The 27,213-nt window shown below is 41.4% G+C and overlaps 3 protein-coding genes across 4 annotated transcripts in view; all 3 read left to right on the top strand.

The window, feature by feature from the left end:
• The window catches only part of cdk6 (cyclin-dependent kinase 6), a 38,609-nt gene extending 29,266 nt beyond the window's left edge, over nt 1-9,343 (top strand). Inside the window, exons 6-8 of the mRNA XM_031586742.2 lie at nt 2,938-2,988; nt 3,143-3,278; nt 3,544-9,343. Coding sequence (XP_031442602.1) covers nt 2,938-2,988; nt 3,143-3,278; nt 3,544-3,753 — 397 coding nt within the window. The 3' untranslated portion in view covers nt 3,754-9,343. The remainder of the gene's footprint in view (nt 1-2,937; nt 2,989-3,142; nt 3,279-3,543) is intronic.
• fam133b (family with sequence similarity 133 member B) lies at nt 9,242-15,230 on the top strand. Of its 2 annotated transcripts, XM_012829593.3 has the most exons (11): nt 9,242-9,362; nt 10,065-10,162; nt 10,391-10,469; nt 10,704-10,790; nt 10,892-10,924; nt 11,116-11,190; nt 11,414-11,512; nt 11,640-11,783; nt 12,622-12,678; nt 13,042-13,191; nt 14,810-15,230. In XM_012829593.3, the coding sequence occupies exons 1-11, from the start codon at nt 9,339-9,341 to the stop codon at nt 14,900-14,902; spliced, it is 939 nt and encodes a 312-aa protein (XP_012685047.1). In that variant the 5' UTR covers nt 9,242-9,338; the 3' UTR covers nt 14,903-15,230. The 2 variants fall into 2 exon arrangements, with proteins under 2 accessions (XP_012685047.1, XP_042566677.1); XM_042710743.1 differs by lacking the exon at nt 12,622-12,678.
• Nucleotides 15,231-15,961: 731 nt separating this feature from the next.
• On the top strand, nt 15,962-26,769 carry hepacam2 (HEPACAM family member 2). The gene is made up of 9 exons (XM_031586737.1): nt 15,962-16,817; nt 19,719-20,078; nt 20,429-20,713; nt 21,630-21,923; nt 22,907-23,032; nt 24,905-24,938; nt 25,068-25,102; nt 25,627-25,700; nt 25,824-26,769. The coding sequence occupies exons 1-9, from the start codon at nt 16,757-16,759 to the stop codon at nt 25,932-25,934; spliced, it is 1,380 nt and encodes a 459-aa protein (XP_031442597.1). The 5' UTR covers nt 15,962-16,756; the 3' UTR covers nt 25,935-26,769.
• The last annotated feature ends 444 nt before the right edge of the window (nt 26,770-27,213 follow it).

The raw sequence follows: 27,213 nt of genomic DNA on the forward strand, positions 1-27,213 counted from the left end.
CACAGAGATAAACATTGCTGGAACCAACCACACAAATGCTATCCTGTCACCATCAAAATATGTGTGTGCATGCTCTCACAGTTTAGCGTTCACAAACAGAAACACACTTACACAGACACGCCTGACAAAAACACACACACTTAAGTCACAAACACACATTCACACTCACACTCAAACATATCGTCATTTTCACTCGCACATACCAACACTCACAGGCACACACACACATACACACACACACTCCCGAGCCAGCATCCACATGCAAATACAAACACACACATTCCAGAGGTTGTCCCTGTGGAATGTGGACAGAGAGGCTGGCATCAGAAGAGTGTGACTCAGCTGTGTGGCAAAGTCCATTCACTGTGCCCACACACAGTCTCAGAAAGGACTACACAGTCTCAGAAAGGGCTACACAGTTCTGGGCCTCTCTCTCTCTCTCTGTCTCATTCTACTTCTCTCTTGGCTTCTCTCTAAATCTCTCTGTCTCTCTCTTTCTTAGCTTCTCTCTGGCTTCTCTCTCTTGATCTCTCTTTCTCTCTTATTTCACCTTGTTTGTCCCTCTCTCCCTCTCCCTGCCTCTCTCCAGGTCTCTCGCTCCCTCTCCCTGCCTCTCTCTAGGTCTCCTTTGGCATAATGTGAGCCTTGAGTGTGCCCCTTCTAATTCATTCGCATTGACAAATCACCCCGGGTGAGAGCGATGCCCCAAGAATTTCAGACATACTTGTTTTGGCATGACAGTTTATTGATCCTCCCTAGAACCCCTCCTTGCCTTCGACTTCAGGAACTGATTTGGTCCAGATCTTCACATCTCTAATTGCATAAAGAAACACACGGCTCTGTTTTGCCTTCTAAAAAAAAAAGTCCTCCAGGAAAAAAAAGAGAGAGGGGGGGGGGGGGGGGTCATTTGATCTGCTGTGCTTATTATCAGAGGTAGGTGGTTGGTGAGGCCGGAAAAAGCCTAGAGAGAGAAATGCCCTGGGCTTAAGTCGTGTCGTGATTTAAAAGACATTTCTGTCCAGACCGGTATCTGGGGGCTTAAGACAGTCAGGGCCCTCTGACAGTGTAATTGCCCTCACGTCTAATGCGTATGTGAGAGAGGTGAGTCAACTGGCTCCCTCGGTTGCTTGCTAAAAAGCTAATCTTCAAAGTGTGGAGGGAGTGCAGAGGGAGGTGTTGGAGCTTGGCATTCTGGGAGATTGTCACGGGGCGAAGGAGGCTGCGGAACCAGAGCGCATGGCCCCTCTTTACATGGCCTTTTGTTTGAGTACAGTGACGCACAGTTGTTGAGCACAGAGAGAGAGAGAGAGAGAGAGAGAGAGAGGGTGGGGAGCGGGAGAGGGAGAGAAAGCATGGAGGTCTGTCTGGCAGAAATGTATTCTCCTATGCCCTGCAGAAGGTGGACCTCTAGTGGTGAAATAAAATTGTTTCACAATTGTTTTTTATTTTTTTATTTTACTCATGTAGTAGGTTTTCTCATAAATACAACTGCATGAGAACAACTGCACAATGGTAATCAACATTGTTTCAACGTGTTGCTCTGCTCGGAAAACCCACATGCCGAGTGATCTGACATGCCGCGTGCGTCACATGAAGGTTACTGTCCAGATGTCATTTCCAGGTGTTTTGGGGAGTGGACTGACCAATGAGATGGCTCGGTTTGCGCTGCGACAGGAAGTGGAATGCGCTCATGCTCCTCTCGTTCTCACAGCTCAGGCAGTCAACCCCTCTCCCCTCTTGCCTCCTCCTCCTCCTCCTCCTCCTCCATCCCTCCTCCTCTTCCTCCCATCCCATCCCTCACATGTTACAGTGCTCTCCCACACAGGGAAGCGGAGAGCTGAAGCAGACGCCAGGGATAAATAGCTTTTCTTCTCCCTTTTTTTTTCCTGTCTTCTTTCCCTTCTTCTTCTTCTTCTTCTACTGCGTCTCCTCTCTGGGTGTTTTTTTTCCCTCTCTTTCTCCTTCTCTGCCACTGGTGGTTTGGGTTCTGAGAGCAGGGCCTTGTGTTGCCGTTGCTCGCTGATGTCTGCTGGAATTTGTGCGCGTGCCAAAGGGGAAGCTTGCCCGCCCACGGCTGTCCCGAGGCGTCCCAAAGCCACAGGAACCAGCAGCAGCCCCGGTGCCCCCGCAGGCCTCCCCCTCTCCCTCCCCCTCTCCCTCCCTCTCCCTCCCCGCTACTCCTCTCCTCTCCTCCGCCCCCTCACACACCCCCCACAGGACTTCCAGCATGTGTGGCTGTCTCGCATGTGCTGAAAAAGCTCTCAGTTCTCTTCTGGCCCCGCCAGGAAATTCAGGCCCGTTTTTTCCCCCACTCCGTCTTTCTTCACCCCCCCCCCCCCCCCCCCCCCCTTTTTTTACAGTAGGGCTTGCTGGATAGATCATTACGTCAGTGGCTGTGAGTGTGCACTCCCACCCACTGCCACCACCACTGGGGCCCCAGTGTGAAGGGAAAAAAGGGGGAATTTAATTTCTCTGCCATAGAGATCCAGCACCAGAAGCGCTTGTTTCCTTCCATTGTTTTAAACGACAAACAGAAATAAAGAGGGGAAGATTGCCACTGAGAGACGCATTCATCAGGTCACAGTATTCATCAAGAACTCGAGCGACAATAACAGAGATGCACAGATACGGACCAACAGTGATAATGAGAGGCAGACAGACAGACAGAAATCACAGGCAGGCAGATAGACAGAGAAAATACCAGCAGACAAGTTGACTGTGAAACAAAAAGATGATTTTATTGATGCAACACAGATGCAGGGTGTGACCCTACATATTTTAGTTTCAACATCTTGAATTTACATCGGGGAGGAGGCCATTATCTGTACAAGATCATTTTCAAGAGAATTATGACATCAAACTCTCACTTTTTAATGATATCTCCTCATGATGCACTTCTTGTTTCATGACTCAATGTTATGTCCTCCTCTTTTTCAGACCTCTTTTTCAAGGGAAATCGGATGTTGACCAGTTAGGCAAAATATTTGAGTGAGTACTGCGCTCCTTACCAACTAAAAGATTGTTCACATATTTATTGGCTATTCCTCAGTGAACTATGACAACCTTAAGGAAGATACATTGTATGAAATTGGAGATAAAATGGTTGCCACTAGTGATTCTGGTGATGTTTGTGACTTTGTAGTGTGGTAGGGGTGCCATCTCTGGAAGACTGGCCACAGAACGTGGGGTTGCCTCAAACTGCCTTTGCCCCTCGCCCTCCCAAACCAATTGAGGACCTGGTTCCTGATATGGATGAGCTAGGGAGGTCCCTTTTACTTGTAAGTCATAACTCTCCTCTATTCTGTCCTCCACCTCTATCTCCTTTTATATTTACCTCATTTTTAAAACTGTAGATTCTTGTGCATTGCATATATATTAATTGGCATTTCTATCATGTTGTCTTTGCTACTTATACATGTTATGCTGTACTTACATATTTGTTTGAGTTTGGATAGTTGGAAAAATATCCTAACATTAGCATGCTCTTATCTCTCTCTCTCTCTCTCTCTCTCTCTCTCTCTCTCTCTCTCTCTCTCTGCACAGCAATTCCTTTCGTTCAATCCCTCCAGAAGGATATCGGCCTATGCTGCTTTGTCCCATCCCTACTTTCTGGATCTGGACAGCCCCAGTAAGAATCTGTACAACCAGCCCTTCACCAGCAACAAACGCTCCCTGGAGGAGAGAACTACAGAGGCCTTCAGTCGCTGTGGAGTCAGCGACCGGGGCTCCGACTCCAAAACCCCCCAGAACTAGTTTGTCACAGCCATGTTGAGGATGCTGCTTTTTTTTTTTTTTTTTTAGAGAATGATTTTTATTTTGTTTTTGAAAAAGAAAAAAAAATGCAAAAACAAAAAAGAGAGATATGAACAATTGGCTGGTCTGGTTTGTTCTGCTCGTTCAGTTAAAATTTTTTGAAAACCAGGCAGTGCCACCAGAGGAAATTCAAGGCACTGGAGTAAACGATAAGACTCCACAGGCGGTGCACTCTGTTTCCTGCTCACTCCCAAATGGTGGGGGGCCAAAGTGGGGAAGTCCCTGGTCGCTGCTTGGAAGGGGAGGTGGTGTTGTGGTTCTGAGTGTCTAACCGTATCTAATCCCTAAACAGGGAATCGTAGACTGAGCGAGATCTCGCTGCTCAAGATCATCATGTCTGCATCTCACTGCTAATATCTCACTTTGGGAAGGAGGGAGGGAGGGGGGGGGGTTCCCTAGATGAGGACCAGCAACCCCCCCACCCACCCTGCCCCAGAAGGATTCACTGCCAATGTCTTTCACTATGGTGCCACTGCCAAGATCTCACTCTCAGCAAGGTTTCACTGTCGCGTCCGTCACTGCCAATGTCTCACCTGGGTTAGGTCTCACTGCCAAACGACCACCACTGTTTCTCTAGGTTCATGTGTCCGGGTTTCACTACTTAGGATTGGCTCCAAGTCTGCCATCGCTGCCACCAACTGCCAAATTCTCCACGCTGCAGAAGCTCGTCCGTGTTCTATGTCTCCCTTAGGTTTTGCTTCCTCTGAGCTACCAGACCTCATCCTTCCCCACAGCAGAAAAACCGTTGAGCAGATTCTCACTTGGCCTTCACACATCTCCACACACACACACACACACACACACACACACACACACACACACACACACACACACACACACACACACACACACACAAAGACAAACTCACACATTTAAATAAAAAAAATTCCACTTCATCTGAATATAAACGGTTAAATGTTGTTGATCTGTCATCTTGTGGTTTTGAGGTTTTGAGGAAGCAGTGTAGAAGGGAAGCAGGAGAGGGAGTTGCTGCTGGATTCGTTTCAGGGGATATTTTTATCTACAGTTGATTAATGTTTGATCAATGGTTATACTTCCTCTTTTAGGTTCTGCATTTCACTGCTGCATTTTGGGGAGGAGAACAAAAAAAAATGTCAATGACTTCCAGAGTGAATGAAGAAAGTGAACTCACAACCTAAACAATAGTGAACTAACGGCCATCCTCTATGTTTCAGCCCAACATGAGGCATATAATTGTAGTGATTGTAATATTATTGCCCAGCTATTACTTTATGAACTTCAAGCTGTAGGGACAAACAAAATGAGTTTGCAGTCGTCGCTCTGTTGGCAAGGAAGCAGGCTAGAGGGCGTGGGTGAAGAAAGAGTCCACTATCAGTGTAAATGCATGTAGGGTTTAGAGTGAGTTTAGTTTGTAGTAGAGCCAAACGAACTGTAGAGGTAGATTGCAAGTTTAACACGGCATACTTGATATGTGGGTAAGAGAGTCTGGAACGAAATGAGGAGTGAAAAAGCTAGTTGGCGAGTGGGAAGTAGAAGGGAGGTCACAGGCGAGAAGCAAGCTCGTCTAAGATTGCCAATAGCAAGGTAGTCCTAATATAAGTTGAAAAAACGATATCCTTTTGATAACTTATCAATGGTCATTGCGCTGCCACCTCCATAAATAAACAGGCCCAGAATGACTGAGGACTGCTCGAGTCAGAAGACTAAGAAACATTGGAGGATGGATTCTTGTGAAAGTACAAGTATATGTATAAGTACAAACTGGCACAGTATGATGTACACAAACACATACAATGCACACACACAGATCCACGCATACATGTACACAATGTCACTAACTTCAAACAGATGTTAAGCACTGGTGCCTTACACACTCAGGATCTCTCTTAGAATCATTATTCAACACTTCATTCACTCAGGTCTCTGGTTGGTTGTAGATCAAATAGTTGTCAACCTATGTTTTCAGGTTTCATTCAGGCAGATCATAACTGTTCACTATCATATCATGCTAACTGGCGTTTCTGTGCAAACCTATGTCATTAAGCACCATGAAGTAGTTTAGAACATATTTATGTCCAAGCTGGGTTTATGTGACGTTGTGTTGTCAGTCATGCTATATACTCTTAAAGCATCTGTGGACAACATCTTTATTTAATTTTTTGTTTTATAGAGTTGATGGAAAATGCACCTATTTGTAGTTGGTGCTTCATCTTTAGTTGCTAGGTTACCTTTTACCCACGGGCCTCGGATGAGAAGAACCATGGGGAAAAAATTGATTTGATGATGCATTGTCTTCACTTGTGTGTGTGGTGTTTATGTAATGACTTTTGTCGTGGTACGCCCTACACAGTGCATGCTCAAATTAATTGTACATATAGCTAAATCCATTTTTCATCTTAGCAGGGCATTACTTGTTTTGAAATGCTCGCTCCATGGTGAATTTAATCAGCAGAGTACAACTGAATGACAAATAAAAAATATCTCCTCTGCACTCATTAGGTTTGATGTGAATACCTACAATTATTGTTGGGTATCTCTGATTGTTCGATGCTGAATATTGTAGGTCTCCTTTAGTTATGGAATGTATGTGTGTCTGTTCCTTCGATGGAACTTGAATGTTTGTGGCAGTGGGTGTGATCATGCTGAAAGACATAGCACCTTTTTTAAATGCCTTCGAATACATGTCAGTGTGCATCTTTTGCCCAATGACTCTGACAAAACAAAGAGATGCATGGACTTCGTTGGTTTAAGGCTGGCAAAATTCACTCCAATTATTCCAATCACCTATCCCTAATATTTGTGTGTAAATATAATGTATTTAATTTTTTACACAATTGTCTTAGCAGAAACTAGAAATATAGGCCCCATCATATCAGCAGTGATGTCCAGTGTTGTGCAGTGTATTACAATGCATTCTTTATAGTTAATAACTTTTTGAAAGTGCTATTTTTCTTTTTTTTTGTTCGTTTGACTTGTAAACTGCTGGTCTTTGGTACTTAAAATAGCCTCTTTTCATTTTATGATTATTTATTGAGTCTAGACATTTATGTTTGTTTGTGTTTTTTTCAGTTAGTTGTTTTTAATAATCCCTTCCAACACACCTCTCTTTTCTTCCAAACTTGTTGAATGACTCTGCCTTTCAATGATGGTGCTGTAATCCTTACTTCAGACTTGAAATGTGTTCAGTGGACTCAGACTTGTGATGGAACTCACTCGCTGCATTGTCCCTATCAGAAAGAAAGTGTGTCTTGTGTGTTTTTTTTAATCGTTTGACTATCGTGGGGTTCACTATTCTGTATTTTTCAATTTTCTGAGAAAATGCTTGTGGCTGTCTGGTTGGAAGCCACACATTTGTCTGTAATACCAGATTTTTTCGAACGTGCATAAAATGGCAAAACTGTTATGCACCGTCGGGGCCTATAGTTTCTAAGCATTTTACCTGCTCCACAGCTTGAATAAAGTACTGTGCCTCTGACAATGACAGAGCAATAGCCTAAGCTGTTATAAAATATATTACCTTCACGCTTCAATGACTTTGATTTATGTCATTAATATCTACTTATATGAAACGCATTCAAGCTCGATTCAAAACTGCATCCGCCAGTTGTTACCTGTTTTCAAGTAACCTCTGTCTAGTGGACGAGTTTTTGACTAGTTAATGTGCTTGACTTAAAGTCGCTTGAGAGGATGCAGAATGATGAATTGACAACACAGTCTTGTCCATCAGCGTCTTCACTGTTTGTCGTACAGATTTATAAGTATAAATATAATAGTAAATTCAAATCTCACTGGATAATCCAGCATATCTGTGCACAATAGTGTGTTTTACAGTATATTTTCTAATACTTTGCCTAAAACGTGTCTTGCAAAATTGTAGTTGCTGGGAAATTTGTATTTTGTAGAACTGTTTTTAACTTGTCATGATGTCTTATTGCTAGTTGTTTTATATTACTTATGTTATTGTTTAGTGTGGCTTCAAACATGCACATGAGTATCCAGACAGAGAGACAGTCAGGGTTTATGGTATTTTACGTCAGACAAGTGAGGCAGGTAATAAGGATGGAGAATTGAAATCCAGTTTAATGCAGAAAGTGACAATTTTTTTAAATAAGCATGATGACGTGTGAGGCATAATGTGCTGTAATTATAAGTGATGTGTATTATGTTTTTGTTATCATTGCATATTACGAAATATCATATTCTGTGAGGTGAAAAAGAAGATAAAGCTGCCAAAATTAGTGTCTTTTTGAGCTAATGTGAGAAAGTGTGATATGATATTTTGTTAAAATGTAGAGTAGGCTACCAAACTGAGTTGCTTGTGTTCAGATTGACTGGATTTTTTTTTTTTTTTTTGCTGCTCATATTTAGAGGTTAGTACGGAGCCCCCTAAGGGTCATGGTGGTGATTTAGTTTTTCAGAGATATTTTTGCATTCCCTGGCAATACTTTTGCATTCCCTAACAATATAGTTTTGTGTTCCCTCGCAATATTTTTGCATTATTTCGCAATAGTTTTGCATTCCCTCTCTAAAGCAAAACAATTGCGAGGGAATGCAGAATTATATCAGGAAAAAATGACATGACCCTTAGGGGGCTTAGAAAGTTAGGACACATCGATTTATTTTATTTTATTTTTAATTTTTTTTACGTGTAAGGCAACTTTTGCAAACAACTAGCCAGCAAAAAAAGTACTTTAGATCTGAAATGTTTCATAACCTATTGATTTTTGGCTTTCTTGTCATGTTTTAATGGGCACTAACTCATTCATTCAGTACTCTCTTCACAATGATTACTTAATTTATGAACAAAGAGGGCAGACCAATTATGTAATGGACTAGAATAATTATGAAATTATACATTTTTTTTTCTTTTTCTTTTGTTTTTATAACACAGGCTTCAAACCAGAGTGTTTTGGTTTCTGTCTCCATTAAGTTAAGTTTATGGCCCTACTGGGTAAGGCTTCCAGCCAATAACCAAATTACAAAATGAGAATGTCAAAAAAGAAAATTAGGTATTTTGGTATTTTTTTCCTCTTCGTGGGGATACCAACGGGAGGGCTGGGGTGTTTTTTGTTTTGTTTGTTTTTTTACATATTATTGTGGGTTTGCTGCTAATTCTGTTTTGCTCTGGCTTGATAAATTATGACCCGTCAAATGATTAAAATTTCTGATGAAAGAGCTGCTTGAGTTTTCGCTTACGTGTTGTATCTGTAACTGCTTTACATCATTTTTTTATTTTTGTAAAAATAATAAAAATAAAAACTGTGTGCAAATTTAATTTATTTGTGGTGTTGTAGGCTACATGTTTGCGCTCGTTTTTAAGAACAGCATAACCTGAAGGAAGGCAAATATCGGAAAATCATGTCAAATGTCACTCTGCAGTAATTTATGTATCCACTAGGAGGGAGAAGTCAATAAGTGTTCTCTTCAGCAGCGCAGTCTTTTTTACTCAGTGATCCGCTAGCTTGGAGGCTAACACAACACCTTGAGAAGACATGTAAACAAAGACCCTATACCGCTATTTACGTTTGCTTTTAGGGGGCAAAATGGGGAAAAGAGATAATAGAGTGGTGAGTTGTGTGTAAAATCCTACCGTTTAAATAGGATATATATCTTTGGATTCTCCCCATGCAATGCCTTATAGATAGATTTCAGAAACGTCTCATTTCCAAAAGTTAGCCTGCCTGCCTAGCAAGCTAGTTAGCTATCTGATTCATGTCGTTTAACAAGCCAGATAGTTGATCTTAAAGCGATGGTGATTTCTAAAAATGTCGGATAAGAATACATATTACGGTGTGGTTCTGAGACTTTCGCTTGCATTACAAAGCAATTGCATCTCCAATATCTAATTGGTTACTCCTAGCTAGCAAGCTAACACATTTTCGGTGGCCATCTAGCTAAACAACACTCGTTTGCTTGCATAGCTAATGCTAGCCTTTTTTATTGGTGCTAGCACAAAAGCAGCTACGTGGCTTTCAAGCTAGCCTGCTTCAACGCGGCCTGTTGTCTTTGAAACAGTTGTGACATTTCGTTGGTTTCCTATTAACGTTTGCCTAACCACTAATTAATGCATTCGAACACTTATATTCTATTAATTGATTCATTCAATACAATGTTCACGGCTGGCTAGCCGACATTAGCCAATGCTATCGCACATGTCAGAGTTCTGTGGCATGTATCACCAGTTTTAATTGCACGTCTGTCTTCGAACTTTCCATATTTTCAGTTTATCCTGGTTAACTGTGAATGTTTGTGTGCTCATTCAATTATAGGCATATTTAAACCCGATTGCGGCAGCCCGATCTAGGGGTCCCGCGACTAATGCTGGGCCTTCAATTCAAGATTACTTGAGTAGACCAAGGCCTACATGGTAAGCAGGGAGCTCCCCCAAGGCTAAGTAAAACTTAACGATTAAGACTTTAGAATTATAAGAATCTTTCGGGGTTTTTTTCTTGGTAAGGTTGACCCTGTATTGTAGTTACATTCTATTTACAAACAGTTTTTAAACAGTTAGATGTACTGTCAAGCAAGTAGCCTAGTATTTAGGCCTCATATTAAGTACTGATTTCCATCAAGAATTGTTTCTAAATCAAATCAGGGAAGAGGTGAAGGAGCAGCTGGAGAAGAAGAAGAAAGGCTCAAGGGCCCTGGCAGACTTTGAGGACAAGATGAATGAGGTACAGTAACTCACACGCACTATCTAGGATGAACATGTACTACACACATAACTGCCCCTGACAAGTAATGAAATGTAAAACTGATGTGACACCTGCCATGCATATCAAAATTATCATAATTAATTCTTAAACCTACTCAACAATTAAATGCAAGTTTGCCAGAAATGTATTTTATTGGGAATGTTTGTTTCTTTTATTCGTTGCATCATTTTGTATGCAACATTGTATTTTTAGAGATGGAAAAAAGAGCTAGAGAAGAACCGAGAGCGAGTACTAGGTGGAGGCGATAAAAAGGACAAGAAGGATAAAGACAAGAAAGAGGTAAGAGTTTCAGTGACCCAAAACATGTAGTAGCAGTAACTGTTTTTTGTGTGCTTATTTTGGAGTGGGCTAACCATCAACTGTCTGCCTTTGGTTTCCAGAAAAAGAAGAAAGACAAAAAGAAATCCAGTAGGGTGAGAAAAGCTGTCCATTTTGCCCACAATCACAAGCTACAGCAATACTAACAAATATATTTTTTCAAAATGAGTAGATATGTTTAAACAGTTGTTATCTTAAAGCTGTTTACATGTTCTCGTGCCAGTTGCCAGACATGGTGGCATTTCTTCGCATCTAACAAGCTTTGCCTGTCTTGTCCTTGGTCAAGCATTCTTCATCTTCCTCCTCCTCCTCATCGAGTTCTGATTCCTCCAGCAGCTCCTCCTCAGAGTCTGATGATGAGGTTTGTGACCAGTCTTGGCAACCAATTATGTTACTAAGCTACTAAACGTACTATTATACAACCTTTTATAGTTCTAAGCTATATTCTACCATTGGATAAACTATTAAATATACTACTATAAATATTCTGAGGTATATTGTCATCTTTGGAGTTTTTGTGGGGACGCAACTTCACCTTTCAGTGATTTATAATCTCAACATGCTGTCTTCATTCTTTTACAAAGAACGAGAAGAAGAACTCAAGAAAGAAGAGAAAGAAGAAACGTGCTGCAGCGAAAAAAGAATCGGATAATTCCTCCTCAGATACAGATTCGGACAGCAAGGTAAGGAAGTGATTGGTCAGTGGGCACAGCGTCATTTCTTGAGAATGTCCACTTCACTGTTTTATATGATATGCAGGTAACATGGCCCTCACTGTGTGCTCAAACAGTTTTGATTTGTCTGGTGCAGGACTCCACCAAGAAGAAAAAGAGGAAGCTTGCTGAGGTGGTTGAGCCTGAGGTGAAGATCGAGCCTGAGGTGAAGACTGAAATTGACGTCAACGCTGAGACTGAAGATGAAGAGATGGAAAATGTTATATCTGAAGAAAATGAGGTATACCTTCTCCGACAGGACGTGTTTTATCTCTCAGCTGTTCTGAGTTTCTGTATTTTGTGTTCCAGATCTACTAATGTTTTGCAATAACACAAAGCCTTTCTGGGTGTTACAGTGACCCTGTATTATAAGTAGAGCTGTGAAGGTCTTGGGCCTGTAATAACACACAAGAGGCCGTGACCAATATTTTGCGGTTTTGCTTTTTTTGCGTATGCATTTGTAGGTGCGTCCTTGTAAAAGTGCATCATTCTGGGAGACTGCATGGGAGAACTACTAAATGAGGTTTATGAAATGTGATCATAGATTGCATCATGTCAGAATTGAGCGCATCTTAAAATGGTCTTATTTTTGGCACAGTTATGGCTACAGTTTTTTTTTTTTACTCAGAGAAAACATCTATAGCAGCAAAGTCAAGTTGGAGTGTGTTCTTTACACACATTCATTTAATTTTGATGTCAGAGGGAAATCTTTGGCAAATTGTGCAGTGAACTGACTGGTCACCTGTCCAGTGAAAAAGAAATGAAAAGCCATGCGATTCCTGCAGCAGCAAAGTTATATATATATATATTTTTTTTTTCAGCATACTGTGGTAACTGTCTCAAGAAAAGTCACAACTGTAATTGTCTGCACTGTCTATAGTTGGATGAAATGAACCACTGAACAAATACGTTCTCAGCCTCATTCAAGTAAATTAAATCGTGATTGGGTTAATCTGCATGAGGTCTGCTGGTAAATACATTGCTAGATAAGCCACCCACAGGTGCTGCCTCGCTTAGTGAATCTGCCCCTGTGTGACTTCAATGATGGTCACAAAAACAATTGGAATCTCTTCTTCCAGGAAGGAGATAGGACTTTCGTTCTCTTAGGATGGAAGCCAAATAATGCTGAATTTGACGTAAGTAATTGGGTGTATTTGTCATTTTTGGCCCAACAGTAATTTAGTCCAAATACCTGTTTTGACCTTTTGATTAGCCTTGTGCCCCTAGCCTTAGGGAATACATTGGACTTCAGTGCACCCTCGCACAACTGTATACCAATATTCTGAACTGGGACGCAATATTTAGAATGAGATACAGCTCTTGGGGAAAAAAAAAAACTTTTTTTCCCCCCTCATTTTCTGGCCTCTAAAATCCACCATCTTCCTTGCAGCATTCAATGCAAAGGTTATTTACATCATCTTCTTTTGTACCCTGGTCTCTGAAATAATATCTAAACTAATAATCTAAAATAACCCAAAATGATTATGTTTTTATAACAGGGTGAGTATAGAAAGAAGACTGTGATCGTGGAGAGGAGGATGGAGGTGCGAAAGATGGTCGAAGAGAAGAAGCTGCCCGAGGAGCCGACGGCAGAGGAGGAGAAGAACGCAGAGGAGAAGAAGAGCTCAGAGGAGAGGGAGAAAGTCACAGTAAGCCCTCTAAACGCACTTCCGTACGCTTCTGCCTCTGACACATTTCCTGCCCATTCCCCTCCTTGGCGCACCCCATGATTAAATTAGTATTTGGTTATGATCACCCTATTCTTTAAAAGCCAACCCAGGTTAGTTTGGACTTAAAAATGTAATGTTGGGTGCTGAGATATTGTTGCATAAATATAGCATATATATATATTAGAGCTGTGAAAAATAACGCGTTAACGCGTTATGATTAAATTACAGGATTAATTTGTTAATTTTTTTAACGCATTTAACGCATGCGCAAAATGAGCTTCCAATATACGCACAATTCCGCCCAATCTTCATTAGTCGCCGCTGTAATGGGAAGTTCGTGTTTAAAAAAAAAACAAAGATGAAACATTCAATAAAACCAAAGTGATATGCACACTCTGCGGGAAAGTACCACCTCAACGCGATGCATGCGTTGGTCGGCGAGGGGAGTTAAAGTGGAATGCGCCAAAACACCCTCAACAACGTAGGCCCCTCATTAAGTCTGCCTGTGACAAGTTGACTAGCACAGTTGCCAAATGGATTGCAAAAAGCTGTAGACCGATTAATGTTGTTGAGGACGAGGGGTTCACCGAAGTTTTGCGAGTGGCAACGCATCAGCACGGCAAAGACGCACAATAATGACAAAAGTCCACGAGCTGTATGAAGCTGAAAAGAAAAAAAAGGAAAATGACTTGGCTGCTACGAAACATCAGGCGCTGACAGGGGATCACTGGACCTCTGTGAGTAACGATAACTACCTGGGTGTAACTGCACATCTAATCACCGACGAATGGAAGTTAAAGTCGTTTACACTAACGTGCATGAAAACAGAAGAGCGCCACTTTGCAGAGGCATGTGCACAACAGTTCCAAACTGTTCCAAGCAACTGGGCAATTGAAGACAAAACCACCACTATAGGGACAGACAGTGCATGTAATATGATAGCCGCGGCTAGACTACTGTAAAAGGGCATTTAGAGGCATTAGATTGTGTCATGGTGTGGTTAATGGTTGTTCGACAAAAAAGAGAAAAATGTTCAACCATCCTATAAGAACAATTGCTAAGAAGCCCAAATAATTTCTGTTTGATTTAAAAAGAAAATAATTTTTTTTTATTCAACCATACAATGGCTTAGAAGCCCAAATTCTGTTTAGGATGAAGATTATATTAATGTTCCATATGGAATAGCAAAGAGAACTGCTAAAGAACTGCTGAGTTGCAGCACCACTGTTTTTTGTTAAATGTATATATCCGTCTTTTGTCATAAATCTTTTTGTTCTCACAAAAATATACCGAGAAAATCGGTAATATGTGATTAATCATGATTAATCCACAGAAACCTGTGATTTAATTTGATTTAAAAATTTTAATCATTTCACAGCCCTAATATATATGCGCGCGCATATCACCCAAGATTACATTTTTAATTCCAAACTAACCTGGGTTACATTTACATTTTATTTTACATTATATATATATATATATATATATATAATTAGCTAGTTAAAAAAAATATATATATTTATGTGTGTTGGCAGTAGCTCTGTATTGTTGGAGAATGAAACACATGGTGTGACTGGCGATCATTCTGTCCTTGTAGGATAAATCAAAGAAGAAGAAAAAGAAGAAGCACAAGAAGCATGGCAAGAAGAAGAAGAAGAGGGAGAGGGCCTCTGGCTCCGGCTCAGACTGAAGCGTTTGCAAGACTGAGCCTGGGCTGCGGGAGGAATGCACATCATGACGAAATGGACGAACCCCAACAGGGAGCTTGAAGCAGCAGCAGTGGTGGTTGGGCGGACTTCGGGTTGGAAAGATATTTTTCTGGCGTACATGATGGACAACATGGCTTCCTGTCTGCTCAGGATTCTATGACGTGGGAGGACTTTTTGAAAGCGGGATCGGAGGGGTGGGGAAGGGGTGTTAGAGCGTTGGGCTACCAGCCCTTGCAGGGATCGCTTGTGTTTGTTTTGGTTTTGTTTGTTTTTTATTTAGCAATCCAAATAAAAGTCAATTATGCCGTTGGTTGAGTGTGACCCCCCCTCAGAACTTCACAACTCCACTTATTATTTGTTCTCATCTGCTGCTTGTCCTTTGTGTTCATGAGGTATTGCTGGAACTGGGGAAGACAACTTGCAGCAGGACTGTAACTTTTTATATAGATCAACCTTTTTTCCAAATTCATATGAACTTTCTATGTACAGATGATATTGGATCTGGTGATGGAACAACCCACAGTAGTAAAGAGTAAAATTCTGTTGCTGTGTTACTTTTGAAGTTTTGAATGACACTATTATTACATACAAACAGGGCTATAAGTTATAAACCGCTGCATTTTAAACTTTCCTTTTGTAGCATATTTTTACCTCCTGAGAGTTCTTCTGTGACGACAAGCATCTGTGTCATTGTTCAGTTGAGCCGTTGGGTTGAGTCATGCAATGAGTTTTTAACTTCAGTGCTTATACATGCATGTAATCTGACCACTGGATTCTTGCCAGCGTCACGTCCAAGTCTTCATGTTTCATGGTGAATGTAAAGAGTGACACCGTAATTGAAGAAGGAGTCTACACTGCTGGGTCCTTCTGAGCGAGGCAATGTAAGGAGCATGGCTGCCAATGAAGACATACTTTGAGTTTCATTAAAATGTTCCTGCATCCGAAATTCCCAATTTGTTCTTTTCCTCTTTGATCGGAGCGGGACAGGAGATGAACACATTAGCCGCAAAGTCAAAAGGCAAGGTTTTAGCTGGAGAGGTCATTGATCAAACACAATGTGCTGCCTCTCTGAATGTTCAACATATCAATACTTCATATTACTCCTGAATAGCGAGTTTAAGACCAGTTGTGCCGTTGTATTGGTCAAGCAGCTCTTTGGACCTGGAAAAGATGGTCTGTGTGAGTAGTATTTAGTGTGATTGTGTACTGCATACACATTTGTTTACTTTAGTGTACTTTAGCATACATAAAGCTTATTTGTGTTTAGACTGTTTGTCAATTCAGTTTATCTTGTAATGGTAAGCCCTTTTTTACTTTCCTAATAACGCAAGGTTACATCTTTTCCAGAACATGCCTGTCCTCTACTGTCCTGAGTTCTTTGAGGCATATCCTCAAAGACTTGGTGGTAGTTGCCAGTGTAAGATCGTGAGCTGATCTTTTTTACCTGTGTCTGCTCTGAATGTATTCATTTCCAGTCGGTGTTATTCAGACGTCACACTGAAACACTGAAATTGTCTCAAGGCAGTTCATAGAAACTCAAGCCTAACGTATGTGTGTGTGTGAGGGAGAGCGAGATTGTGTGTTTGTGTGAGAAAGAGAGTGTGTGTGTGAGTGTTTTACTGTACTGGTGAGAGCTGATACTGTGCCTCAGGAGCTCTGGCTGAGCGGTGGGGCCGTATGGTGCGGTGACTCTGCCAGGTGTGTCTCTCTCTCCTGCTCGTGTCACATGGGAGGGGCCGACTGGCCCCTCATTTCCCTGGCAAATGCTGTCATCAGTTCCCTCTTCTTGTCACAAGACAAACAGCTCCTCGTAGGATAGGACCTGGGACACAGTCATGAAGCCCATTCGGAGTCTGGCATTACTGCTAATTTGTTCATCAGTGTTCGTCCTATCTGGTAAGGGAATATTATTTAATTAACTCACATAAGCACCAGCAGGTTGGCTGGGCATACCATCAAACTGGTTTTGGCAAAGACTGCATGTATTTTTTGGTCCTGGGGGAAACTAAACAGTGAGAGAGAATTTTGAAACGTCCAGATGGGTGTAGTGTTTAAAAAGTGTAAAGATGTTGTCGATCGCGTTGTCATTGTATGCTGTCAATTCAGCATTACTAGTGCAACGAGGCAGGTGTTTTCAGTTCTACATCTTAACGTTTCAGGAGTCATAGACTGCTTTTGAAAATGTAATGCTGAAATGTAGTTGTTGTCAATAATTGTATTCATTCTGTTATACTGGGAGGGCTACATGGTGTAATATCTTAAACGTTTGTAAAGAAGAGCTACAGACCTGCAGGCGGAAAATGCCTAAGGTGTCATCTCTCTGCTCCCCTTCAACTTGTCAGATAATGAATTAGGTAGCTGATTAAATATATCACACAATACACAAATGCAGCAACAATAAATGTATGTATGAAGTTCATCATGAAGGTACAGGAAAAGGGCCTGAAATATCTGACTCATCGTCTATTCTGATAACAGACTGAGTGGAGTGACAGACCGGTGCGTAAGATTAGCCATATCATATGACTTTTTACAGAAGTCCCTACATTTGCACTTGTGCACACAAAACTCACCTCAGCGATAGTTTGTTAACTGAAGAGTATGGTAAAAAAATGAATTGTTTCCACATGCAAACCATTTTGCAATTGCTAAACATTGTTTTTCAAAAAAGTCCTGAAAAAGCAGACTTCCTTGTTTGAACACAAATACCCCCAGTATACGATCTGCAACAATGTGCTGGAAAGGAAAAGTCCTCCAACTGTTTTCTTTGCCCAGGCTTAAGTGGCTTGTGTGTATACATGTTTGTATCATGCTGAGCACCTCACCTCTGAGTGTCCATTATCACTCCATAACCCCCCCCCCTCTCCTTGGACTACTTGTTGTTCTCCACAACAATCTCCAGTTTGTTTATGGACAACAGGAGCGGAGAGGAACACTTGGACTTATTCATGGGGGTCCATTGTTCCTTAGTGCTTGGCCTGTGGCACGGCACACGTCCACCTCCCAACCCCCCGTCACCCACACACTCCACCATCACAGTGGCGATAGGGGTGGCATTATGTATTATTTAGAAAACAACACTAGGCACACTGCAAGCTATTGTCACTCACAACACTTGGCCAGCCCCAAAGAAGCAGGCGTGTTTGTGTGTGTGTGTGTGTGAGTGAGAGAGAGAGAGGAGAGAGAGGCAAGGTAAGGTTTTGTGAGTGTGGGTTAAATAGAGGGTCAATGTCGAAGGCAGTAGGTTGAGGGCAAGAAAAGGAGGGTGTACACGTGTGTGTTGGTGTGTGTGTGTACACGTGTGTGTTGGTGTGTGTGTGTACACGTGTGTGTTGGTGTGTGTTTACCTCCATATCGCCTACCCGCCTGCTGTCACACAACATGACCAGGCAGCGTTGTGTGGACACACAGCTGCCACTAATTCCTACACACACACACACACACACACACACACACACACACACACACACCCCTTCTCCTTTCTTTCTTCACTTTACCACAAGTCTTCCAACAGAACGTTGCCCAGTGGGAGGTCAACAACACTCAATGGTAATTGGACCCATTACCCAATCCATAGATTAGCCTCACTTTGGATAAAACACCTACAATCTTACTCTATTGTGTTTGCGTTTGTGTGTACATCTTCCAAGGAGATAGCATTCTCTCAGTTATCAATGTTTAAGGCGCCTCCAGGCAACAGAAGCCCACTCTTCATTGTGCAACCCACACAACTCATTGTGATGTTTAACGGATCCTTCACACCACTTTAGTATTTGTTTTAAGACCAGTTCAGATAAATAAAAGGGAATCTCTCACTGGCCCTTCAGTGTCTCTGAAAGAGTCTGGTAAATATTTATTCTCCAGACAGTTACAGGATAGAGCTTAACAGAAAGAAAATGGTTGTGGCTGCCGAGCCAAAATACACAGAGTTGAAATCACACGCTGGTCAACAGGTACTATAGCTTCACAAACTAAAGAAAAATATGTCAGTTCAGAAGGAGGAGGAAGAGATTATCCTAAAGCCTTGTGCTGTATATTTGCGTGACATGCGTATGCTATAGGTTGAACAAGTGTGAGTGCAAGCTTATGAATACAAACCTGGAGCCTCTCTGGATCACCCAGTCTAGCCTCGCCCAGGTGTTAATCTAATGAGAAACATTACAGACCCTGCTGCCATGGTACACTGCACTGGTCAGTGTAGTCAAATGATCAGCTACACAGAACAAGGACATGTCCAAAACAAATTGTGAGGCCCCAAAGAACAGTGTATTAGAGACTTATGTTTATATCTTAACTCCAAGAATTGGACCTTATTAATACATATTACATAACTACAGAAGTAGTCATTAAAAATGACCAAAAATACAGTGGTCAAAGATTATATTTACAAAGATTTAAAGGTATGTATGCACTTTAAGGAGGCTATTATCCCTAATGTATAATGTATCTACAGAAGTTGTACAGGGAAAGTTTATGTTTAATGACTATGTGTCCTCCAAGGGAGTCAAAGCCATGCTCTCAATGATCACCTTGCTCTACCAGTTGAGCCACTGGCATGCATTAGGGCTATAATCCTGGGCCAGTCCTAAACTCTATTTGTTTTCATGTAATTTATATTAACTAACTAATCTAACAAATACATATTAATTCTGAGAATCTAAGAGTTAAGAGAATGGATGCAGTATTTGAAGCCCTGACTTTTCCATTGCTGAGTCGGCCATAGTATGAAAAATGAAAAGTGTGTATCTCTCTCTCTCTCTCTCTCTCTCTCTCTCTCTCTCTCTCTCTCTCTCTCAGACCCCCACACTAGCTCTGCCTTTGTAAGGACTCTGACCCTCCATGGAACCAAGGGCGAGCCCCTCACTCTGCCCGTGATGACCCGCTTCCCACTGGTGGGGGTCGACATCCAGGGCACCTGGTCCAAGACGGCGCCCGTCCACTCACACCTGGTGTCCTTTGAGAATGGCAGATTCATTGTCACTAGGCATTTTAGCCAAAGGATCTCGCTGAACCTCTCGGACGCCACGCTGCGTATCCACCGCCTGGATGAGAGTGCAGAGGGGTTGTATAAGCTGGAGCTGAACATCGAGCTCCCGGAGGCTAACCGAGAGATGCAGGTACTGCGCGTGCATGAGATGGTGCGCGTCTTTGTGGACGGTGAGATCAACTTCCTTGTTGCCCTGGAGAGTTTTGGTTTCACCTGTTTTATCATATCACCCTTGCTTTATCATAGGCAGTTAGGGTTTCACTTTCACAATCGCTACGTTTGGAGTGCTGCTCCTGTTAGTGCAATTTGTTTGTTTCATGGTATAATTCATCCAAATACATACAAATGTCTTTTAACAGTATTTTTTACAAATGGTTCATTGGTTGACACCTTCACATCCTACATGGCCTTCACCTATATGAAAGACATTAAAGATCAAATACAAATACAGTGTTGTCATTTACATTTGACTTTTTTTGCTCAGTGCTGTTTACTCATGTTGTTGTCTCTTTCCACATAGTTCCTGTGTCCACACCAACCATTGAGAAGAGCCCGGCTTATGAAGTCATAGAGGACAGGGACAATGTAACATGGACATGCTCAGTGGCGAATGGCACCAGGGTTCATTACCAGTGGCTGAAGGACAACCTTCCCATCAGGCCCGATGAGAGACACATTTTCTCGTCCATTAACGACACCCTGGTGGTCAGTCCCGTTCGCAAAGGGGACATCGGCCGGTACGCCTGCCTGGTCAGAAACCACATCAGCCAGAAGCAGAGCCGGAGCATGGAGCTCGACATCTACTGTGAGTAACGCAGTGTGTTGTGGTTCCCTGCTACTTTTTAAACGTGTCAGTGGTTACAGTGAACAAGAGAGACAGTGTTTAAACAGATGTGTCAGTCCTTCTTAGTGAACATGTTTTCAGTAAGCACAACAACCACAGGCGGAAAGCACACAAAACTAGCATTTGCATCTGTGCACCAGAATGAAAGAGCTCTATTGTTCTCTAGTTTGCTGATATTATGATATCACTAGTGTCACCTTTTAATGTTTCCTGCTTACTCTGCCTTTGAATTTAGAACATGCTTTTTTCTACCATATATTATCTTAGAGAGCTGCTACATGAGACAACCACGAATCCTAAAGTCATCCTAATCCTAAGTCATTTCTAATTTGATTAAAATAGATTGATTAAAACGGTGTAGGTCTTATATGAAACCTCTCTTACTGAACATTGACAGTGTATTTACTATTAGATGTGATACCTTCACAAATGTTGTCTCCATTGGCAAAATGTAGCAGTTATTTGAGTGCCATGTGCCACTGCCCCAGGCTAGGACTGATAAGAGGTCAGTGCAATAAAAATAAATACCATCTGTGACCAGGAAACTGAGCTAGACAACCCACACTTTACGGTCATTTACGGTTAGACGTGGCTTTTATGGGAGATAAGCTGATGAGCTGACCAGTGATGTTCTAATGTAAAATAATAGTCAATCAGCTCTGGTCATTCACATTCACAGAAGTTAATCTCATCGAATGTACTTTTTCTTAGATGAAGGAAAACATGACTTGTAAAAAAAAAAGGCATGTCATGAATATGACAACACAATATTCTTCAACTGCATGTTAGTATATGCACGGTCTTCGAAGGATAGTTTTCAGCGTATGGGATAGGCGGACAGCAATGACATATGTGATGTTTCTCCTGGGGCTCACAGATGGTCCGTACAACCTGGCCATAAGGTCTCATCAGGGTCTTCAAACCGGAGAGGTGTTTATGGTGGACCCCGGTGAGCTGGTGCTCTTCGACTGCTCAGCCGACTCCAACCCCCCCAACAGCTTTGTGTGGATCTCCAAAATTGGCAATAAAACGGAAGTGGTCATGACCGGGCCGCGTTTCGAGGTCACCTCCTACGAACTGGCCCAGGCCAATTACTTTGCGGTTCGTGCGTTCAACAACGCCACCCAGAAAGAAGACGAGGCCCAGTTCACTCTGGTGGTGGCCAGCTCAGGTGAGTGTTTGTGATGAACCTCTGATGAAAAGTCAAGTTTCCAGAGTGCCAGAAGGTATTCTGCCTCATAGGCTGGTAGCTCTATAGAGCCTGTATCTATTGTGTTTTGAATGACTGGGTGCAATGGTTCATGCTGGAGCTGTCAATTTTGGAAGATACAGAGTAGTGAACAAGCGTTTGGAAATGTTCCTTCTACCCACTGTAGTCCTTTGCATACCTAGATAGTTAGAATTCAAATACATCTCCTGGTTCCTTCTTTTCAAGGTTAAGAATACTACTGTGTCATTTGAAGTAATAATACTGTACATGGTATATGACTGTTAAGTATGAGAACCAGTTGTAAGATATTTCCAAATGGGTTCCTAAGAATATCACGGTCCAGATAAGGATATGAAAGGTTGTATCGCCCCTTTTCAGTTGCTAAGCACATATTATTGTGTCCTGGGTATAAACGGCAGTCGGAAAGTAAACAGGGGACAGCAGGTGTTCACCCAGTGCTCTGCTCTCGGCCGTGTGGGAAGTTTCTGCTTGCGGCTTTAGTAGAGGCTGTGTTGGTTTCAGGGTGGAAAAGCATACAGGTAGATACCTGGCTGTGAAACAGGAAGTAGGGCTGTGTACGTGTTTCCCAGCCCTAGTGATGTGCACAACCATCAACAAGCTATTAGTGTTTTTGTCCTATTCTGTCTGTAAAGATTTGTATGTTTTTATGTATTTTTTGTCATGGATTTATTACAAGGTAGCCTATTTCAGGGTAAATAAGTATACTATTAAGGTATACTTTACAATTTTTTGTTGTTGTGGCATGCATGCATTATAGTTGTAGATATACATAAATAGTTATTTGAAAAAAAAACAGAACTAACTGGAACCATAATTCCAAACAAGGTGAGATTGTAGTATCTATCTAATACACATGTAAAAGTAAACAATCATTGGTCTGTATTAATATATCATGTTCCTTTCCCATTTGTTTTCTTTTACAGGAAAGCAACCATTTACTCAGAAGGAAAACTTCCTATCTCCTCTTGCTGCCATCGCCCTCTGTTCTCTGCTGATCATCAGTGTTTGCATGCTGGTTGCGTTCAAGAGGACATGCCACCCAAGGCAAGGTAATTCAAGAGCATAAGCATTGTATGAAAATATGTTAACTTTATGTTCCCATTGATGACTTAAAGGCACAGTCCGCGATTAAGACGAAAGGTTGTTGATATTTGTGTTCAACAACCAATCAAATTACATCCCTCTCAACGTGTTGATTGGCTGGAATTGGTTATGGTTCAGTCCGAGCCACTATGTTTGTTTCACTTTTACTCCTTGTGTTTTGAGTCTTTGGGTTTTCTGAGTGCACACACAGAACGGGCAGCTAAAAAAGTAAATTGGGTCCATGAAACGCTTATCACGTTCAAAATTCCATTTTAAAAAAAATGAAAAATAGGGGGGGGGGCAGGGTCTAAGTGCCCAACTCAACATACCCTTCATGACTACATAGTGAGTAGGTCCTCTTTCATAAAGGCGACCATGCTGCACCGTCATCTATGCATCCTTGGGCACTTTTTACATATTTCTCTATTTAAAACCCCACCTATGAAAAAACACAGACCTTAACCCGAGCTGTGACTTCCAATTGGGAATACAGTCGACTGCCAAAATCTCAATACCTAATTAGAATATCACAAAAGGCAGCTATACGCGTACTATAACATTTAAAATAGTACTGACCTAAGAATGCTCTGTCAACTGGATGATAAGCATCTTACAGCAAACTCAAATCTCAGCAGACTCAACCATTTCAGTGGGACCATTTCAGATGGTAAACTTAAATGGCACAGACTTGGAGACTCAGTCAGGCAATGCTTGGTCAATCAGGAAACAAGGCTTTATTCATTCAACTGTGCACACAGACTGAGAGGTTTCACATGAAGATTCACTAGCACTTCCTATGAGAAGGAAAGTCTCACAGGTCATTAGTTTCACAGGTCTGCAGAATTTAACAGAACAGGCCTCAACGAACAACTTCTGCTTACAGAGACTATGTTACATGTAAACAAAGGTGTGAACATGTACCAGAGAAATGAGACTACAAAAAAACTGAATTATTGATGGTAAACCCATTTCAAGTAAACCAAGTATTTTGGCATTGAAAACTAATTGTTGAAAATTATAAATAAAGTCACTGACGTGGACATGTGGTAGTCTATCAGTCAATCTAGCACAGATTTGGCTCTTTGGCCCGTTACCAGCTTCTTTAGGGAGATATTCAGCTGTAAAATGTTCACTGGCATCGCTGCAACAGTGGTCATTGTGGAGTGTTATTGTGGCCAATTGATTGGTTCAAATTTGATTGATTGTGTTCAAAAATATCTCGAAACAAATGGCAGCTGTCTTTTGTTCAGGGCCAAGAGGGATGAGTGAGTTTCTTTCCTGAAATAACAACCCACTTGAGTACCACTGTTCCAACAGATCAGAGTTATGGGATCAGAACATTCTTTGTTAAAATTGCATTGTTGTTGAAATCATTGGTTTTTGCTAAAATTACAGTGCTTGTTTATTGAAATCCCTGTTGTTTGTTAAAATTACAATGATAAGAAATACCCTTTTTGTGTAGGAAATAAAAAAAATTGTTTAATTATACATTTATCTGACAAAAAAAGACAAGTGTAGACATTTTAATTACATTTTCCAATTTCCTATTTTCCATTTTTTTAAATGGAAAACTTGAACTGAAAAGTGGTACATGGACTATATTGGATTAGAATCGCTGACTGAGCCTTTACATCAAAATGCCACTGTATGCAGTAAAACATATATTTTCTTCACTTTATATAAAAAGCTTCTACTGCCTAAGCACCATAATACATACAACAACAAGAAAACTATGGGTTGAGTGTAATAACGATGGGTGCTGATAAATTCAACAACAAAAGCCTTGTTTGTTTTTCCTCATGGTCTTGATTTCATCATTTCATCTCATTGCCTTTCAGTCATAATTACAATGAAAGACACCCTCTCCAAAAGGTAAGACAACTCCACAAAGGCTTTTGCGGGTGACAGTTGGTCCAACCAGGGCAATGAATATTAATTCTGTTTATACAGCCAAATTACTTTTAATCTTTATACGTCTCTCTCTCTTTCTCCTCCTCACAGGCCGATAACAGAACAAAAGCGACTGCACCGCTCAGGTAAGCCCTTGCTCGGCAATGCAGTTATTTATGTGCCACGACGCCTGTCTGTTGTCAAGCACTGCTGTGTACATAGCCTGCACAAACAGCTGTCGAGCTCCATGATCCCTCTGTAGACCAGCACGTACAAATCACGTCCATATCGTGCCTTTCTTTTGCCAACACAAGTCCGTTAACACATTTTGGCCCTTAACCTCTTAGAGACGGAGGAGCAAACCAGTATGAGTCTAACAACTTGAAATGACACTCTCCACAAGCATATGTGACGTGGAAAGAAGTCTCATTCTTTGGCTGTGGGGCACGGAAGCGATGCTATCAGCTTCCGTGGACTGACACAAACTGAGGGGAATGATATTTACGACAGGGCTTTAAAATGCAATGACATGAATGCACTTTGTCATCTCTTCTGAAGTTTAACATAATTACTGGTATATAACTGTGATTATACCCCTTTGGTACCATATGGCAGCAGATTGATACCTAATACAAGATGATATTCAATGACGCATATGCTTTTCTGATAGGTCATGAAGATGCAACTGAAGACTTTGGCATTTATGAATTTGTTGCCATACCTGGGAGGATGGATTCTACTCAGGTGCGTCTCACTCTCTACACACTGTACGTTGCAACTGTTAATTAATACCCCTAACGGCCACAAATTAGAAAAGTAAAAACAAGACATTTAATTTGAGCTTCTGTGTATTGTGTGCTTCTTCAGGTGTCCTGTAGATCTCTGGCACACCCCGAATCCACACAGGATTTGCATACCACTATCTATGATGTCATCAGGCGGGTGCCGGAAACCCCCACCCTGAGCCTGTTGCCGTGAGGACGGGTGACGGCGTTTATGCATTATGGGAAAGTGGTTTCAGATGTGACTTTGGTGGAAGTATGCCCCTTGTACAGTGAAGCAGTGCTTCACTTGAATGCCTGGGTGTGTCCCATGTCATGTGTGCAAGGATGGTCCTTGTCTCTGTCCCAGCCTACAAACCTATGGGGCAGTTGTAGTGATTTTGTTTTTTATGTTTTTGGCATATTTCAGTGTTTCTGCAAACAAATATTTATTTTGTCACAGATGAAAATCTTTCTAACTATTTTATGTTTTATTTAATTTTCTCTCATTTGATATGAATGTGGTATTTCAAATCTGAGCAGGGATTATTTGAGGCATTTGGTTGTGAGTTTTTCTGGTGCAGTTCTCTCTGTAGGAGTGGAAGAGGGGAATTTCACATGAATGGTTTATCAGCCAAATGTGCCAACTTGGAGCCTATATTGGCAGCAGACATGCACTGAATTCATTGAATTCCCCTCTCACCAGGCAAAAACCATCTCTGCAGTGGAAAAAATTGTATAGAAATTACTATCTCTAAATTACATAAATGTAAATAATATATGCTTATTTTATATTATTCTGTAATGCTTTATTTTTAAAAGCTTCAACGACTTTCATTACACATACTTACATATGATATAGTATAAGACAGATGGTCCGTGCAAAGAAAACAGGACATTTTCTGCTATATATTTTACATGTTATGAGTGCAAGTGTAAGTGTAATTATGAGTCTATTTGTTTTAAAGCATTTCCTTTATCTGCTATTTTGTACAGCCACACTAAACAGAAGTGTGATTTTCTATCTGAATAAAGATTTATAGCAAATCTAACTTGCCAGTGACACTGTGGGATCATTGTAGATTAGTATGTACAGTTTGTGTGGAATCAGTGTTAAGGACACATAGTGTTGTTTCACCTGTATGGAATGAGAACGGCAACAGAAGGTTTCAGTGGGTGGCAGTAGGGGCCTTCCAACCTGCGCATGCCGATTCCCAGTCACGACTATTGTGTGTGCGTGTGTGTATGTGTGTGCATGTGTGTGTATGTGTGTGCATGTGTGTGCGCGTTCCGTGTTCGTATGAGTGTGCATGTGAGTGTGTTTTCTGTTAATTATGGAAAGGAATTTGCCACCAATTTTGTACCCTGGCATGTCTAGTTCTCACTAATTATTGGGTATGTGGTTCATCTTTTGTCTGGTAAGAGAGACCACCCGTAGATCCTTTAAGGGTAACTCAGGTACATACTAAAGACATTAGAGAAACAATTGTTAACAC

The sequence above is a fragment of the Clupea harengus genome, chromosome 19, assembly GCF_900700415.2.
Source record: "Clupea harengus chromosome 19, Ch_v2.0.2, whole genome shotgun sequence".
NCBI lineage: Eukaryota > Metazoa > Chordata > Actinopteri > Clupeiformes > Clupeidae > Clupea > Clupea harengus.